Source organism: Mesoplodon mirus (genome assembly GCF_964341445.2).
Source record: "Mesoplodon mirus genome assembly, chromosome: 11".
NCBI classification, from domain to species: Eukaryota; Metazoa; Chordata; class Mammalia; order Artiodactyla; family Ziphiidae; genus Mesoplodon; species Mesoplodon mirus.
This window is the reverse complement of record NC_138987.1, coordinates 84,972,366-84,990,178: the sequence shown is the minus strand read 5'-3', so window position 1 is coordinate 84,990,178 and position 17,813 is coordinate 84,972,366. Positions and strand designations below refer to the sequence as shown.

Sequence of the window (17,813 nt, the reverse complement as noted above, 5' to 3'; positions counted from 1 at the left end):
AGGTGGAACCTTAGAAATTCCTATAGGTGGTGCTATGTTGTAGGTCCTAGGACTGTACTTTGAGGAACGTTACATTAGATTGTTAGCATCTTGAAAATTTGCCAGTTTTAAGTTCTTTTATTTGTAGGTTATTGTTAAGTCATGTTTCTACTTACTATTCTATGGACTGTATGGTAATTTAGTTCTTATTTCTATTTGGTATGCTTATTCCTCCATTAGCATTTGCTGTACTAGGTTCTGACAATACAAAGATGGTGTGGACACAAATATACTGCACAGCTTCAAACTATTTTGTTGTTATATCAGTATTGATTCTGACATCATAAAATCCTAACGTTTGTTCAGAGTATTTGTTGTTAACAACACACTTACAGAAATTAACGCATAGAACCTATTTATCTGCCCATTTACCTTTTTACTTTAGTCCCTTTTGCCCTTTAACTTCAGTGACTTCAAAAGCTCAAAATTAAAATGACTCCGTGTAATTTAAATGCATCAGTGATTAATATCTAATATGTGCCTTGAAATCATTTATAGTCGTGTATTGTTCTGCTGGTCACAAACATTGTATATTCAAAATAGGCTGCCTATATCCAAACACTCAGTCCCTTTTGGACACAATATTTAATTACTGTATTAATTTTAGGTGTTTCTTCCTACTTATGCTTTAAACATTTGTTTGCCTCTCCTTGTGAGAGTTGACTTGCCAAATTATTTTGAATCTTATATATGGTAAAAATAAATCATGTTATAAGGTAAAGGCACACTAGTTATTTTAGTTTACCTATGAGTAGATATGAACTGTATGGTGCTTAACACTTTCTTTTTTATGCCATTTTGTTTTTAAACAGGCTTATAGCACGTCAGCTTGCTAAAATCCATGCTATTCATGCACACAATGGCTGGATTCCCAAATCTAACCTATGGCTAAAGATGGGAAAATATTTCTCTCTCATTCCCACAGGATTTGCAGATGAAGACATTAATAAAAGGTAAAATTACTTTTACATTTTAAATTATGTTTTACATTGCTTTGCTCATATATAGGGTTTCAAAGATAACTGTAAGGTTTCTGTGTATAAAATCTGGTTTGGTTTATCTCTTTGCATTTAAGTAAAATAAGCATTAATTCATTTGACTCTCAGAAGGCACTACAGAAATGTCCTTCCCTTCCTACAGCTGACTCAAAAAAAAAAAAAAAAGAAGAAGAAAAATAACCCCTATAAAAGTGGGGAAGTGGTGAGCCAAGAAACAAATATGGAACGTTTATTTGGCAGTAAACATAATATAAAGATTACTATGAATGGGTACATTTTTCATAGTGTGAGTTGACAACAGAGACCTTTTTAAAAAAATTCCTTCTGTCCAAAGGAAGGCTGTTTTGAAGGGGCCTAGAGATGTATACTGGGGACAGTGTAGTAATATTGGAGTGTGAAAAAGTTTGGGTTTTAGTTTACTGTGACTATTTAAGTCTCATGAGGTTGAAAATTCATTTACTGGAGTGTCAGCTTTTGTAGGACTTCAGGTTCAGAGTGACTAAGGTATTTCATTTCCTATATAGAAAAATGTGTAAATCAGTATTTAGAATCCAAATAATTTAAACATGTTTTTTTTCTTCCAGTTTTATTGAGATATAATTGACATACAACACTGTGTAAGTTTGTGTACAGCATAATGATTTGACATATGCATTATGAAGTGATTACTACAGTAAGTTTAGTGAACATCCATCATAACTAAACAAATAAAGACATAGAAAAAATTATTTTTCCTTGTGATGAGAACCCTTAGGATTTACTCTCTTAACAACTTTCATATACAACATGCAGCAGGGTTAAGGGGGCTAGTGCTGGCCTTCTGGTGGGCAGAACTGGGTCTGGGGGGGCAGGTTGTGGGACCAGAGGTCCCGGATGTAGTGTTGGCCTGCTGGTAGAAAGGGCCCAGATCCCAGAGGGTCCTGGGCCTAGTGCTGGTCTGCTGCTGGGTGGAGCCAGGTCCCAGCGTTTCTGGCTACAGGGCCCTGGGGTTCCCCAGAGTTGGTGTTAGACCCCCAGTGGGCAGAGCTGGTTCCTGGCACAGCTGGCTTTGGTGTCCAGCATGTCCTGGAAGTTGGTGTCAGCTTGCTGGTGGGTGGGGCAAGATCCCTGGATGCTGCCTGAGGGACCCAAGGGGTCCTAAAACTTGGCCTGCTAGGGCGGGCCTGGGTCCTGGTGCCAGTAAGCTAGAGGGAGGATTCCAAAATGGCACTTACCAGGGCGAGTGTCCTCCTGGTTGAGTGAGCTCCCCAAAATGGCTGCTGCCAGTGTCTCTTAGCCCAGGGTGGGCTCCATATGCCTCCTGCCTCTCCAGGAGGCTCTTGAAGATCAACGGGTGGTTCTGACTCAGGCTCCTTTCAAATTACTGCTTCTGCCCTGGATGCCAGAGTGTGTGAGATTTTGTATGTGCCCTTTAAGCGTGGAGTCTCTGTTTCCCACAGCCCTCTGGTTCTCCGGAAAGTGTGCCCTTAAAAAGCCAAATGTCTTCCCAGTGCAGGAGTCCCCAGGCTAGGGATCCTGCTGTGGGGCTTGTCCTCTGTCCTGTGGAGAACCTCTGCAATTGTAATTATCCTCCCGTTTGTGGGTTGCCCACCCAGGGGTACGGGTCTTGACTGTGCTGCATCTCTGCCCCTTCTACTCATCGTCTTGTGGCTTCTTCTTTATACCTTTAAAAAATCTTTTGTGCCAGTCTTCTGGTCTTTCTCGTCAAGAGTAAGCAGCTCTGTAAGTAGTTGTCATTTTGATGCGCCAGTGGGAGCAGGTGAGCTGAGTCCTCCTCCTCCGCCATCGCAGCCACTCTTGACAGACACCCAGAGCACAGTCCTGCTGCGACCTTCTGAAATACTTGGTGGCACATGCCTCAAAACCACACCAGACGTGTTTTTCCATAGTGTGATTAATACTAGTACAAAAATTGGAAATTTTATTTTGTCTTTATACCTAAAGTGTACATGAAGATTTCAGCTTTTATATTCAGGAAGTCTTTGTTTTAAGAACAGCAGAAGTAAGCAGGACCTGTGGATTTTTTTTTTCTCGTTTCTTTTAACTTTTTATAATCCATTAGCGAAAAATAGCTGTACTGTTTTGAGTTTGATTATTTCAGAGATTAGTTTGACTCACTCTGTGTGTGCTTTATTTACATGTAGTTTGTCAAACTTTGAATGGATAGGGATATTATACCCCTTTAACTGGGATAGGCAGACACCTGGAAGTGTGTCCAGTGTATTGGATATTCAGAAAGTGATAACATAAAAACAAAAAAAATTCTCTTTTGAAATAGCTATTTTATTGAAAGATTTTGGGAAAAATCACTTTAAAATAAGTAGATGGCAGTGGTGCAGAGTTGAGAGGCAGTATGGTGCTGTATGGATTAAGAGCACAAGACTGGAGCCAGACTGCCTGGGATCAAATCTCAGTTCTGCTGTGTAACCTTAGACAAATTACCTATTTCTTTTTCTGTAAAACATAAATAACAAAGGTAGTATATTTACCTTTTAGGGGTTCTGTGAGGATTAATTGAGTTGGTATATACAAATTTCTTAGAACCGTGTTTGGCCATATAAGTGCTAAATAAATGTTAGCTGCTATTTTAAAAATTATTATTAGTCAGAGAAGGTTACTTCAGATGCTTGAGGTTAGTGATACTTGGGTAAAGCTGGAGATGCAGTGTGGTAAATAATGAAAGAACCTCGCCCCAACAGAACATATACAACTAAAACATTAGAAACAGTTAAAATATTAAAAATATGTTTCATATTTTCTTCCATTCCTTTTTGTCTGTACATGATTGTAATTATGTTAATAATCCTTTGAATCCTATTATTTCCATTCAACTCAGTACTTTTAAAATAAATTCTTGAATAATAACACCATTTTAAAAAGCGCATATAAGGATCTCTGTTGGAAGCTATGTGTAGAAGAGAATGCAGGAGTGGGGAGAACAATGAACAGGCAAATTCATTAAAGTAAACTCAGTGATACAGAATCTTTTTTGTGTTATAAAATGGAAATGTAAGGGGTAATTTGAGAGACGATATAGAGAAAGAATGAAGAGAACTTATTTTGTAAGCCTGATGATGCTATTGAGGAATTAGTAGTAGCACCCTATTTTTGTTCCATTGTATTTTTATCAAATTATTACAAATACAGCACAATAAGTAGTACAGAAAAGAGTTTAGGATAAAAAGCCATGATCACTAATCCTTCTTGCCATACCAACTCTCACCCTTCCCAGTCTGACTACTGAGGCAGTTCTCTGTAAAGGTGAGTATTCTGTGATGTGGTTACCATATGATAGTACCATAATTTTATATGATTAATGATTGTATGATCATCATATAATAATGAGTTGATTTATCAATAGTAGATAATATCTATTGACTGTCAAATGTGACTTTAGCTGATTTATACTACATTTACCCTTACAAGCTTGAAATAGATGTTTTAGTTCTTTAATGGACTATCTTTGTAACTTTACATAATATACTTAAACTTCTTTTTATTTAACTCTTTGTGTCTTGGTTTCCCCCACCTATAAAATGGAGATAAATATAAGACATTTAGAATAGTGTTAGTAATTGTTAGCTGTTAGATATACATATTATTCCCTCACCCCATTTTGTACTGATATATTTTTTACTTTTCTGCCCTGCATTTTATCTGTTGCTCTGTTTCTTTTTATTCATGTTTAAGTTCTTTTTAATGGTTTTTCTGTATTCTAATCTTTAGAATAATTGGCTTGCTTTAATTCAGAAGTCTGTGCATTTAAATGGAAAGAACTTATTAAAATAGATTTTCTTTGGTATGTATAGAAATATCGAATTACTGTGTCATGCACCAGGAAGTAACAAAGTGCTGCAGGTCATTTATATTTCAAAAACAAACAAACCCAGAGAAAAAGAGATCAGATCTGTGGTTACCAGAGGTGGGTTATGGGGAAGGGGGAGTTGGATGAAAGTAGGCAAAAGGTTCAAACTTCTAGTTACAAAATAAATAAGTACTAGGGATGTAATATAAAACATGATAAATTAACACTGCTATACGTTATATATGAAAGTTGTTAAGAGAGTAAATCATGAGTTCTCATTACAAGAAAAAAATAATTTTTTTCTTTTTCTTTTATTTTGTATCTTTGTGAGATAGTGGCTGCTCATTAACCTTATTATAGTAATCATTCCATGAGGTATGTAAGTCAAATCATGCTGTACACCTTAAACTTACACAGTGCTGTGTGTGTCAATTATATCTTAATAAAACTAGAAGGAAAAAAATAAGTTCTATATGACCAAAAAGAAAAGAAAAGAAGATTTTATTCCTTAATGAAACTTTAAAAAATGTTGCCATTAATATAAACAAGATATAACTCTTTTTTTTTTTTTTAACTGAAAGGTTCCTAAGGGATATCCCAAGCCCTCAGATTCTTCAGGAAGAAATGACTTGGATGAAGAAGATTCTTTCTAACCTGGGCTCACCTGTTGTGCTTTGCCATAATGACCTGTTGTGTAAGAATATAATCTACAATGAGAAACAAGGTAGGTGTTTGACTTTAGCAGTGAGTAAGGTTTTTTTCTTCATGTTCTTAACAATCTTTTGATCTTTGTGTCAGTAAATTTAATTCAAATGCAAGGGTTAAAAACGTGTGCAGTCTTCAACGTTTTCTTTTGGTTACAAAGTGACGGTAACTGTGCTAAATTAGGAATATATATTCTCTGCATAGCTGTATAAAATATGTTTCTTAGAATTGGTTTATTAGAAGCAGTTTTTGGTTTCTGTTAGAGTTTTAAATGAAAAATGATAAAATGACTTGGTTTATGAATTTAATTGTAAATTTTTGGTAGCTCATGGTTTGAAAATGCACCTGCTTGTAATGGGGGTTATTGAAAGACCAGCTGACACTGCACTGTTTTATAAATATAGAAAATTTTTTGAGTGTCGGGGGGGACAGCAGTATTAGAAGCAAATATGTCTCCAGGTTTCCTATTACCTGTTTATTATACTGATTTGTTAGATATTTTGATGCTAAGGAGGGAGCCACAGATGGAGGAAATTTTATTTGTAGTTGCTGAAATTTTATCTACTAAAGTAATAATCAAGACAATTTAGTAAATTGTTTTAACATTTTTTGAGATGCTCAGTGAACTTTTTGGTTAAATGTTTTTTGGGATTGTTCCTATCTTGCTGTATTCAAATTCTCTGTGTTTTTATCGTTAAGAAACACTTGGTTGTATTATATTATTGGATAAAGTGGTTTGAGGTTTGGTTGCTAAAACGGTAGGTGCCCTTCAATACTACATTGACATTTTTAAAACAATTTTGGTTGAAAGATTAGTATTAATTCAAAAAGTCTATTTGGAACTTTGAAGCTATTGCATTTTGTAGGAAACCAGTTTTGAACATAGGTATCATAGTTGGAAGATTATTTTGAATTAAAAGTGTGCTGTTGTGAAGATATTGAAGCCAAAGAATTCTGATTAAGTGGTCATATTATGTTAAATTACTATTTATGACCATTCTTATCAGATTGTAAGCTGAGACTGTTCTAATGCAAAAGCTTTTAATATTTGTAACTGACTTTAATTTGAAGAAAACTAACCAAAGAACACTGTCAAGGGTGGTAGACTGAAGCACATATTTTCAAAAACATACTTAAGTACCTTTTATATTTGATATTTTAATCTGGATTAGAGATTCCATTTTTAAAATATTTTCTGAGCTAACATCTTTATTTTGAATGTCTTGAAGTCTGTGTGGAATCGTTTTTTGAAAACTTCAGGTGTACCCCAAAACATTAAGTACTTGACAGTGTCCTTTAATTTATTATTCATTTATTATATATAATTGTCATAGTATATATGTACTACATTATATACTAGTAACCAAATCTCAATGCCATTTGTGAGACTAGAGTATTAGTTATGCATTAAAGTGATGTATATTAGCTTTTAAGTTCAGTGCAAGATCTAATAACACATTATTTTATATAATGGAATTTCAAGTGAGGGTCTTCATCTTACATTTGAAGTGGACACTCAGCTTTATTTTTAACTGCAAGTTAATCAAGAGAATCTGTTATTTCCTTTGGAATATAATTTTAACTTTTCATATTTTTATTTTATAAGTTTCTTTTGAATATTCATTCCACTGAACAAACTTGTTTATAATCTAAAACATAAGGGACCAAAAAAATCAGATTACTATGTCTTAGGTAAAAAAATTAATTTTTACTTTTTAATTTAACCAGTTGCCTATCTAAACTACTGATTAGTGATATGAAAAGTTCTCATATTTTCAGATAAAATATTTATGCTTCAGTCTGGCTTTAAGAGTTCAAGGTTGTCATTGTTTACTTTACCACGAGTTACCTAAATCATACTTTTGTGTCTAATTTTTCTTCCCTACACAGAAGAATAAAACTCGCAGTTCAACAAGTGTAAATATGTTGATATAGGTTTTAGAGTTTGCCCTTCACAGAAGTCTATTATGTACCATTTGTTTCTTCTTGTCTTTGTGGTTATGTTTGTGTGTTAGTTGTGGAGATATTCTGTTATTTTTTTCTTACCAATGGCTTTATACTGTCCGTTAGGAAGGCTACCTTTGGACTTTGTGGCATCCATTAAAAAAATCAATTCCTATGTGATTAGTTGATACATAAGCATTAAGAAAACATGGTTGGAATGTTGTTCAGGTAAAATCTGAAACTCATGACAATGTGGCAAGAAGCTTGTTCTTTTTATTATTATCTTACTCTTTCAAATTAGGAGCTAATGGTTTTGAAGTAATGTGACTATGACATATTTGTCTTTAGTTATAAGGAGAAGTAACATGCCTCATATTTTATAAAAGGTAAATTATATAAATTTAGTAAGTTTATTAAGCAGAAAACATATATATTTGAGCTGTAGCATAGCGTTAGTACTTATAATTGCAATATCAAGGAGGATCATGAAAATTAGAAATGTGCACTGCAAAGTTCTTTACCTGAACTTGTTACTTTATTATAGCATCTAAAAGCCAAGTGTTAAGTCTTTTCAAATTAAAATGGTTTCTACAAAGAATAAATGATTAAGCTATGTATTATGTTCACAAATGTGTTTGATTTGTTATCACTTGTTAAATCATTCATGTGATTTGAGGTCAGGACTTCACCATTTTGTATCCACCTATGATATATATAAAAATAACAAGATGAAAGCCATGGGACTAGCCTTTGCATCATCAAGCTCAGTATCTCTCTGTAGTGTGTTTCAGACCCTTAATTTCTTGGAAGTACAAATTTTAGTTAAACTTCATGAATTTATATTGGATCATCTTGAAGTCTCTGCATGTACTTTTCAAACGTAGTAAATTAGATTTTTTTATATGTTGTAACTAGATTGAAAATCTCTAAGTAACTCTCACAAGCAGTTATATTACTCTTAAAATAGTAATCAAACTCTTAACTCTTAAGTAACTTAAAAGAGAAGTCAAAAAGAATATAGATGTTGGAACCAAGCACACTCGTGTTCAGATCCCTGCTTAATCACATATGGAAGTAGGTGGTATTAGACAATTCATTTTATCTCTTCATTAAGTGTTTATATTTGATCCTTTACCATCTGCACCAGAATCACCTAGAGTACTTGGGAAACATGTAGGTTTCTGGGCTCTATCCAAGACCATCTGAACAAGAATTTCTACTGATGGGCTTAGGACTCTGAATGTTTAACAGATTTCTAGGAAGTACTTATACTGTTGATAGTCTAGAACTTTTATTTGCTTTATTTGAAACTTAGGAGATGATATCTACTTCAGATGGTTCCTGGCAAGATTTTAGATGATGCATATATTGTAAATAGCACCAGACTGGGTGCTTAGCAGCTCTCAGTTGCAGCTATTATACCATGATAGGAGTTGGCAAACATTTCCTGTAAGGGGCTATGTAGTACATACTTTAGGCTTTTCGTCCCATGTTATAGTCTCTGTTTCCACTATTCAGATTTGTGTTGTGGCACAAACACAGCCATATACTGTTCATATAATTCATGAACAAATAGGTGTGGCGGTGTTCCAATGAAACTTTGTTTACAGAAACAGGCACTGGGGTGGATTTGGCTTGAGAACACATTGTTTGCCAACCCCTGTATTATGTTTATAGGAGGTGCATTATACAAAATGTATCTGATTCTGAAAAAGTGAAAATGGTTACTATCGGTATAAGCCAGAAGGATTTATGGCTCATTGGTATGCGGTGACAATTCAGATTATCTTTAAGTGCAATTTACAGATTCTATCTTAACTATAACTTGAGTGATTAAAGTTTAAAAATGTATATATGTATATGTGTATATACGTACTCATATATACACACACACAAAGACTGTGAGCACTCTGCAGTTTATAGGCATTTTCACCTGCGAATGTTACAGAACTGGTAGGCATCACAGAAGAAATACTGCTTCTACTTGTTTTCATCATGTCAGTTGACAGGACTCAGGAATATGGGAGAAGAGTAAGCTTCCTTTCTGAAGTTGATGGTAGCTGTCAAGATTTTTGAAAAGTTAGTCAGTGCCAGGAATTAGGTGGTTGGTAAAACAGCAGCCCATTCCTTGGCTTCAGTGAAATGACATCTTAAAAAGGTAAGAAAAGTATACTTAATGATATGATAGAATTTGTTATATAATAATAAAACCAAAAGCAGTGGTTCTCGCTCCAGAATTGTAAGATAAGACTTATATCAGTCATCTTTTAAATTAATCAGCAATTAATTAAAAAGAATTTATACTAAGTAGAACAAATTTCAGTATTGCTTATTGACTGACTTCAAATCTAATATTTTAATTTCAACTAATCCTTTAACTGCTGACATGTTAGAAGTAATTGCTAAAGCTTTTGAGTTTGTTGTCTCATGTCTTGATGCTCTGTCAGAATGTTTATGGTGGCTGTTTTGTTTCTCCTTTTCCCCCATTCATAAAAGCTTCATAAAAAGCTCACTTGAAGACCTAATATGTAACTTAAAATGGCTGCCATTGATTATTTTCTCTGTCAGCAAATGCAAGAAGCTGATTCACAGCTATTTAAGGAAATACAAATGAGTGGAAGAAAAAGGAAGCTTTTCTGGGAATTACAGAGTAAGCCAGGTTTTTCTTTAGAGTTTTAAATAAAACAATATAAATAGAAAATGGGTGAGTCACCATTCTTAGTCACTTGATTGACTCTAAATCTTATCCACTTTATTATTATTCATGAAAAGGCATTGATATGGTTACTTTATTGATATTTTAACAAGAGTTTTTTGTTTTATTTTAAAAGTTAAATTTATTTTTTTATTTGCTAACCTATATTTTCCAGGGTGGAATTTTTATGAAGGATAATCTTAACCTTGTTTTAACTTGTAGTCTAGATCACTATTTAGTATAAAATAAAATAACCCTAAATCAGGTAATAAAAAACTTTAAATGGACTGTAAAAACCTGAACTGTCAAGGAAGAGCTACCTAAAATAGTTACTAGTTCAGTGTTTTTTCTTTACTCATACATTCACTCCCACTGTATGTTCAATCATATACTGGAATAAGAATGTTAGAAATGCCATATTTTGTTCCTCAGTATTTCATGCTTATCCTCCACTGCCACTTAAACATGTGTTATCATTGTGTCTGAGCATTTTCTGCAAAACCACCATTATTTCACTAGTATTTGAATACTTCCTGTGTGCTAGGATTTGCTCTGTGGATTGCATAAGGAAAAGTGGAAGGGACTTACTGCCTCTCCAGGAAGCCATGTGCCATGTAGTGGACGAGTCAGATCACAATACAGAAGTTTACATTCAGAATGATGAGTGCTGTGTGGTGAAGGTATACACGTCCAGGGTAAAGTTACTGGACGCTAGAGTAAGGGGTGAAGCGAAAGTTTCCCAGAACAGAATACTTCCTTTTTCTGTGGAATAGAGAACATTTTGCCAACATTAGTGTAATCATGGTTACTTTTTCTCTCCGTTCTCTTTCTGCCTTACATCACAGTGTAGAGCAAGTTGAGTGAGTTGGAAACATTTTCAGGTTCTCATATTGGCTATTTTGCTTTTCATCTTTATCCCTTTCTCTGTAACAACAATAAATAAAAGGAGTCCAAATGAATGTATCATGTGAATTATATAGCCTTAGTTAATAAGCTAATTTGTTTTGGTTTTAAAGTACTTTAAATATTATTTAAACTGTACTGAAATTTGAACAATTTAACTCAGTGGAGTGTGGATTTCATTACTGCGAAGATACGTTAAGAAACGAAAAAAGAAAAATGTCACTTTTGAAAATTCAGATTATAGTTTTATTCAGTAATCTTATGCTTTACCCGCTGTGTGCTAGTCAGTGTGCTAATTATATACAGATAAAATAGTCTTAGCTCTTAAAGCAATGCTTTACTTTTTAGGGGTCAAGGATCCCTTGAAAATCTGGAAAATTGAGAATCCCCTCAGAATCTGCCTATATAAAATTTTGTGTAAAGTTTTTGGGAGTATTCTCGTTTCCTTTCCACCCTTGAATCAATTAAAAATTCGTATCTTAAAGAATTAACAAGATAGTCATGCCATATGAGCTATTAATTATTATAGTGATGTGGATGTTCCTCTAAATACTTGGGAATTTTAGAATTCAGAAGTTAAATTTGTAGAAGAAAAAAGTTCAGTGCATTTTTTTGGTAGGAGAGCATTTTCCAGTAATTTGATTTTTCTGGCACCCAAAATAAGGGAAGCAGGCCTCTTTAATTTTACTTTGTTGCAGAAGATTAAATTTAAGGTTGAGTTCCACTTTGTTTGCAGTTGTTTGAAAAGAATAGTTAATGCAGATTTAAAAAAAAATTTTTTCCTTTTAAGCTTTGTGTCTTGTAAAATGTGAGTTTGCCAAATTTTCTTCATCTGCTACAGATTAGGTATGCCATTGTTGCTGCCATGTGGCGGCGCACCCGTGCTTCTTAAACGCACTGACTGGAGGTTTATCGCATCACTTGTTCACATGCACGGAGCCTGGTAACAGCCTCATCTGTATCTTGTTAGCTTCATTTTCTTATTTTTAAAATTTCATTATTTATAAACTCAACATAGCATTTAAAAATAAAGGCTAGTTTTAATGAATTAATGCTACTACAAAAAGTCATTGCTAAAATTTTCATACTGAAACAGATTTTAACTTTTGTTAAAATGATCTATGCTTTATTTAAATTGTATTTATAAGCAGGCATGTTTTACCTGCCATTTTATTTATGTTTGCCAAATTCTAAATATAATTTTGAAAATTGAAATTGAAGCTTTTGTTTATGTGGCAAAAGTAAGCTTCAGGACTGGGCTGTGTATTTTTATTGGCATGTAACAGTTAATATGAGCTCTACAAGAATTTGTGTTTACAAGAGCTAAAGCAATCAACAGCTGCAATTTAAAACATTGTTTATTAAAACTATTTGGTTGGCTCAGTAATACAACTTGGTAAATCCTCTGGAATCCTGATTTCTTGAAGGCTGGGTGGTTAGGTATTTCCCAAATCGTGTTTAGTCCCTTATTCATCTTAATCTTTTTAAACTGTCTTTTTTTTTTCCTCCTAAAAGTAATGTTTATTGCAAAGAATAAAGGAAGAAAGGTCACTTGTCTACCATCTGAAATGAAACTAGTAGAAACATTTTGTTTTTGGTTTATTTCCATTCATCTTTTTTCCCCTATGCATTATGTTTTTTTTTTCTTTTTTCCTCTCCAGGCATAATATTTTAATAGTTTGGATCACTGTGTTTACTATTTTGTGTCTTTTTTCATATAACATTTGTAATTCTCCTGGTCATTTAATAATTTTTGAAAATGAAATTTTTATCATGGCTGCAAAGTATTTTGTCATGATGGTGGTCTTTACTCTCTCATTCCCAAGGGTACCTAGAAAAAAATTTTAAAATATGTTCTGACTTTTCATTTTGGAGCTTATTAGTAAAGTAATTTGGTTAAAGCTTGTTCTGTCTTCCCATTCTGCAGTTTAGTGAAGTGATTTGGTTAACTCTAAGACTTTCTGTGGAATAATTTTTGTGAATTCAGGAATTTAAACTGGTTGAGTTGCAGTGGTTTATGTAGTCACCAACTTTTAAAAACCTTATATTATTTTGTCAATATGCATATAGATTTTGGTAACTGGGCTTTTATACTTTGGTAATCTCACTTATTTTACTCTAGACTTGACTATTATAAAATTTTTGAATTAAATATTAAATACAATTACATTAAATTTTTTGCTTTTGTCTAAAATACTCCACTTGCCATTACATTTTTCTGTCATATAATTCTCTTTTTCTGAGTTTGAATATGATCAACATACATCCCCAGATTAAACATATAAATCTGTATGACACATGACAGTTCAAAAGCTCTTTTATCTGGGAAAAGCCAGTGTGTATAAACCAGAAGTTTGTTTTGTTACCTCAGCTTGATGTTTTAAAAGACAATGTAACTAGACACATACTCTGCATTTTCTCAATAGCAGCAGCTTAGAAACTGTTCTTACAGCCATCTCTGTTCATGTATCCATTTTAACTGTTGAGCCCTGTTAGCCTTTGAGTTTGTGATCCCTTGATGTAGACAGTGACCCATTTTTGATTTTTTTGTTTTAATGTTTCTCTCTGTCTCTCTTTCTCTCGTCTTTTAAAAAATAGGACCTATATCTCTGTTGAGCCAAACCCTCTCTAATACTCAGTACTCGAAAATGAAGTGTTCATAAGCAGGAGTTTGTCCCTTGGGCAGGCGGAACAGGATAGTCTTTGGAGAATTATAATGAAATACGCATATCTGTATCTGTATTTAGCACTAATTTAGAATAGGAATCTCTTTAGTTTATGTAAAAATTTCTCAAATTAAAAAAATATTTAAAAGCAACTATACCTTTGCTCTTTTTAAATGATAAAACAACCACCTTAAGGCTGCTCAAATATGCTATTGGAAACCTTAATTATGTAGCATTCCAGGAATATGTAAGAGTTTGATAGCAACTAACTTCTTAAATTAGGCATGTTGTTATGTTGATCAGCAAGTGTTACGTAAGTGCAGGGTTCTCAGAATTCAGGTCTTTGAAAGTCTGTATTTTATTTCCATATATAGATTAGCTTGTCAATTCACTGTTGGAGTATCATAGATTAATTTTTTGTTGAAGTTGCGTAGATTATTAAGTTTCCAAAGATAGTTTTCATTTCTAACCAAACTTGAATTTTTAAGTAACTGATGCCCCCATGTGGTTAAAGACATATTTTGCTTTTGTTTGAACTTGGAGAATGACTGTATTTTGATTTTTCTTTAGTGTAGTGGACACTAATGTTCACAAAGAAGCTGTTGACCCAGATAAATAATTTGAATTTTGTAAAGCTCATTGCCATAAAATTCACAGCCTTACCCTGTATTGTCTCAGAAGTGCATGTAACCAAGCACGTACAATGAGACAAAATATTGGAAGCTATTTAATTATAAATAGCATAGGGATTTTCTGATCCTATATGTGATTTCTTATGTTTCTGTTTTTGTGTCTCACATAGGTGATGTACAGTTCATTGATTATGAATATTCTGGATACAACTACCTGGCATATGATATTGGAAATCATTTCAATGAATTTGCAGGTAAAATCTAGAGGAAGATGTTCCTCTAATGGAGTAGCATGTATAATTTTAAAAGGATGCTTTTCGAATTGTTTTTTCTTTTCTTTAAAGAAGATCAACTGGGGGTTTGAGCAACAATTTTTATTCCTGACCTTTTTGGTTTTTCTTTATTATTGGAGGAAAGAGATGATGACCTCTTCCTTAATTTCTTAAGGAAAATAATGATTGTGGCTTTTTCTGTGTGTGGCTTTTGTTAAGAATTGACATAGTTGCTTCGTAAATCTCATCTCATCTGATTTTTTCTACACAACAATAAGTTGGGTAATATTCCCAGTTTACAAATGAGTAAAGTAACTCACCAAGGTCACAGTAAAATGCAAAGAACTAAGATTTGAAACCAACTTTTTAATCATTTAAAAGCCTTTGCTGTTTCTATTGTGTACTTGGGCTTTTAGAATGTTGTTTAACTAAAGAGCGCAATAATTTTTTTTTTTTGTCATTGGCTATGAATAATTGAAAAGCTGGTCATTTTTACCCCTGAAAATAACCTTTTATTACCATCAAAGATAAAAATTTAAGTTTTTTTATGTAAGGATAATTAATTTAAAATACATTTTATGGCTATATTTAGAAACATGAAATGCTCTAAAATAGTGAAGATTAGGGAATTCCCCTGAGTGGTTTATACCTAGCAGGAACTTTTCATTGCTGAATTTGTATTTTTATATATTTATGTATTCATGTATTTTCATATACTTCTAAGTTACCAGACTGGGTAAAGAAAGTTGGGGGAAAGTTTTAGTTTACATGTTTTCAGTTATTTCCCTCCACCAAGCCTCTATACATTGCCATATCCCCACATACGTGTTGTACATAAATATCTATAGGAAGGGAAAGCAGTTGTGCATATAGTGAGATATCACCATGTTAGTAATATGGATAGTCACTGCTGTGGATACAAAAGAGTGATCTTAATATGATTTTGTGTAGAAAAAAATTGAAGAAGTTAGGTAGAGTTTGGATGTGCAGATAGAAGAGAAAGAGAGGGCACTGTAGGAAGAAGGAGGAAATCTTCAAGATCAGTATACCTATTTCTGTAGGATATAAAATCCATGAAGGAGAATAGAGTGTCATAAGACCAGAGAAGTAAGTTTGGATCAACTTAGGAAGAACCTTGAATGCTAGGCAAAATACTATGAACTAGATTAGTATTTTTCAAACTATACATCATGAGATTAGGTACGTGGGGTAATTAAAGCAAGGAATGGAAAAGAAATAGAAAGTATCAGAATTGGAAGGTGTATTTAGGGTAAATACTGTTCTGTGAAACTTAATATCAGGTGTGTGTATAAGGTTTCAATATAAAAATGTATTTCTTACTCTGTGAGAAATGATTAAACAAGCTTTAGAGCCACAGTTCTAGGAAATGCTCTAGATATTAGTGTGCGTAAGAATCTCATAAGAATCTCCTGAGGTGCTTATTAAAATCGAAGATTTGTGCCTTCTGATGCAGGTGGTTCAAGCTTCATACTCTGAGGAAAAATTGAGGTAATGAGAATTGATGATGGTGATCAACTGTATTGTTCATTAGAATTTAATTTGGAATACATTATGATTGGTTTATTATTCTAGTAAATGCTATTTCCTTAATAATATCTAGTATTTCAGCCCAAAATGGAAACATTTAATAATTTTTTTCTGAAAAAATATGTAGATGGTAGGGATTATTAAAGTTAGCACAAGATGTGTAATGTGTTCTTAAAAATCTCAGTGTACTTTCTTTTCTGTTTTAGGTGTGAGTGATGTAGACTATAGTCTTTATCCAGATAGAGAACTGCAGGGCCAGTGGCTGCGTTCTTACCTTGAAGCGTACAAAGAATATAAGGGTTTTGGGTCTGAAGTTACTGAAAAGGAAGTAGAAATACTCTTCATTCAAGTCAATCAGTTTGCATTGGTAAGTTTAAATTTAAACAATTAATGAAAGATTCTTGATATAATATTAAAAACTAAACATTTTCATCATTTTTTAAACAGTTGCCCATTTTGAGTTTTGTGAACTTGTTATTTGTTTAAAATAATGACAAAACGAGATTGTTTAAAATTCTCCCACTATAATGCTTTTGAGGACAAAAATTTTGTTTCATTCACTGCTATATCCCCAGCCTCTAGAACAACAGTGCCTAGCCACATGGTTAAGTGCTCAGTGAAATTATTTGTTTAATGAATGGATTCTAGTTAGAGTTAGGATTAATGTGTGAAGTAGTTTTTTTAATATCTAATTCTCTTTCTTTATGTTATAAAAAACATAATCAAGGACAGACTTATGGGTAGTAAGGTTTTTCTACAATACATTTAATCATCACACGTTAACATGTTAACATATCATGTTAACATGATAAAAGTAGATTGGAAGGACTGGTAGAATTATGTTTTCATAACCACCAGTATTTTGTCTTACTGACCTTCTTTTGATAAGCAGTTATTTCCTGCCTCTTTGATATTGTAATGCTTTATTATTTTCAAGACCCACTTCTCTTTACTCTAAATGCATTTAAGTTTTCAAATTTTAGTTCATTTAAATTACCTTTTGAGAATGATGTGATGCCATTAGAATGAGCTTTCAGCTAAGGTGTTGAGACTAATTAAATTGAATACTGGGTTGAAGTTATTTTAGCTACTACTTCTTTTTAGTTTTAATATAATTCTCTGCAGTTGACATGGGGAATATTTGCTATGTAGTCTTCACAAATAGACCCTATTGGTGGCTCACAGGTGTACTGTTTCCATAGTTTTAAGAGCAGCATTCCCCCAGAGCCATATAGAATACATCTTAAGTAAGAGGGTGTGCTGAAATGTGACTTCTTTACCTGCTGTTTAGATGTCTATTTTGAGTAGAACTGTTGGTTAAATTAATGGCATGCTCTCCAGTTGGTCCTAGGATGCCTGCTGTTTCTATTTATTCTATTTATTCTATTTAAGCATGGTCTTAAAGTAGAGAATATAGGGTTTTCTTAACAATGACATAATTGCTAAATCCAGTTAAAACTCTTCAGTCTTTATCTTACTTGATCTGTCCATAGCATTTGACATTATTTTCCATTGATTCCAATTTTTCCTTTCATTAATTTTTGTGGTCCCATTCTTCTTTGGTTTTCCTCTTTTGTGCCCTCCTGCTTGTCTCCTTCTCTGGCTC

The 17,813-nt window shown here is 33.3% G+C and overlaps 1 protein-coding gene across 1 annotated transcript in view; it reads left to right on the top strand.

Moving 5' to 3' along the window:
• Positions 1–17,813, top strand: part of ETNK1 (ethanolamine kinase 1) — a 71,034-nt gene that overhangs the window by 36,937 nt on the left and 16,284 nt on the right. The window contains exons 3-6 of the mRNA XM_082634582.1: positions 852–992; positions 5,424–5,566; positions 14,558–14,641; positions 16,414–16,574. Coding sequence (XP_082490708.1) covers positions 852–992; positions 5,424–5,566; positions 14,558–14,641; positions 16,414–16,574 — 529 coding nt within the window. The remainder of the gene's footprint in view (positions 1–851; positions 993–5,423; positions 5,567–14,557; positions 14,642–16,413; positions 16,575–17,813) is intronic.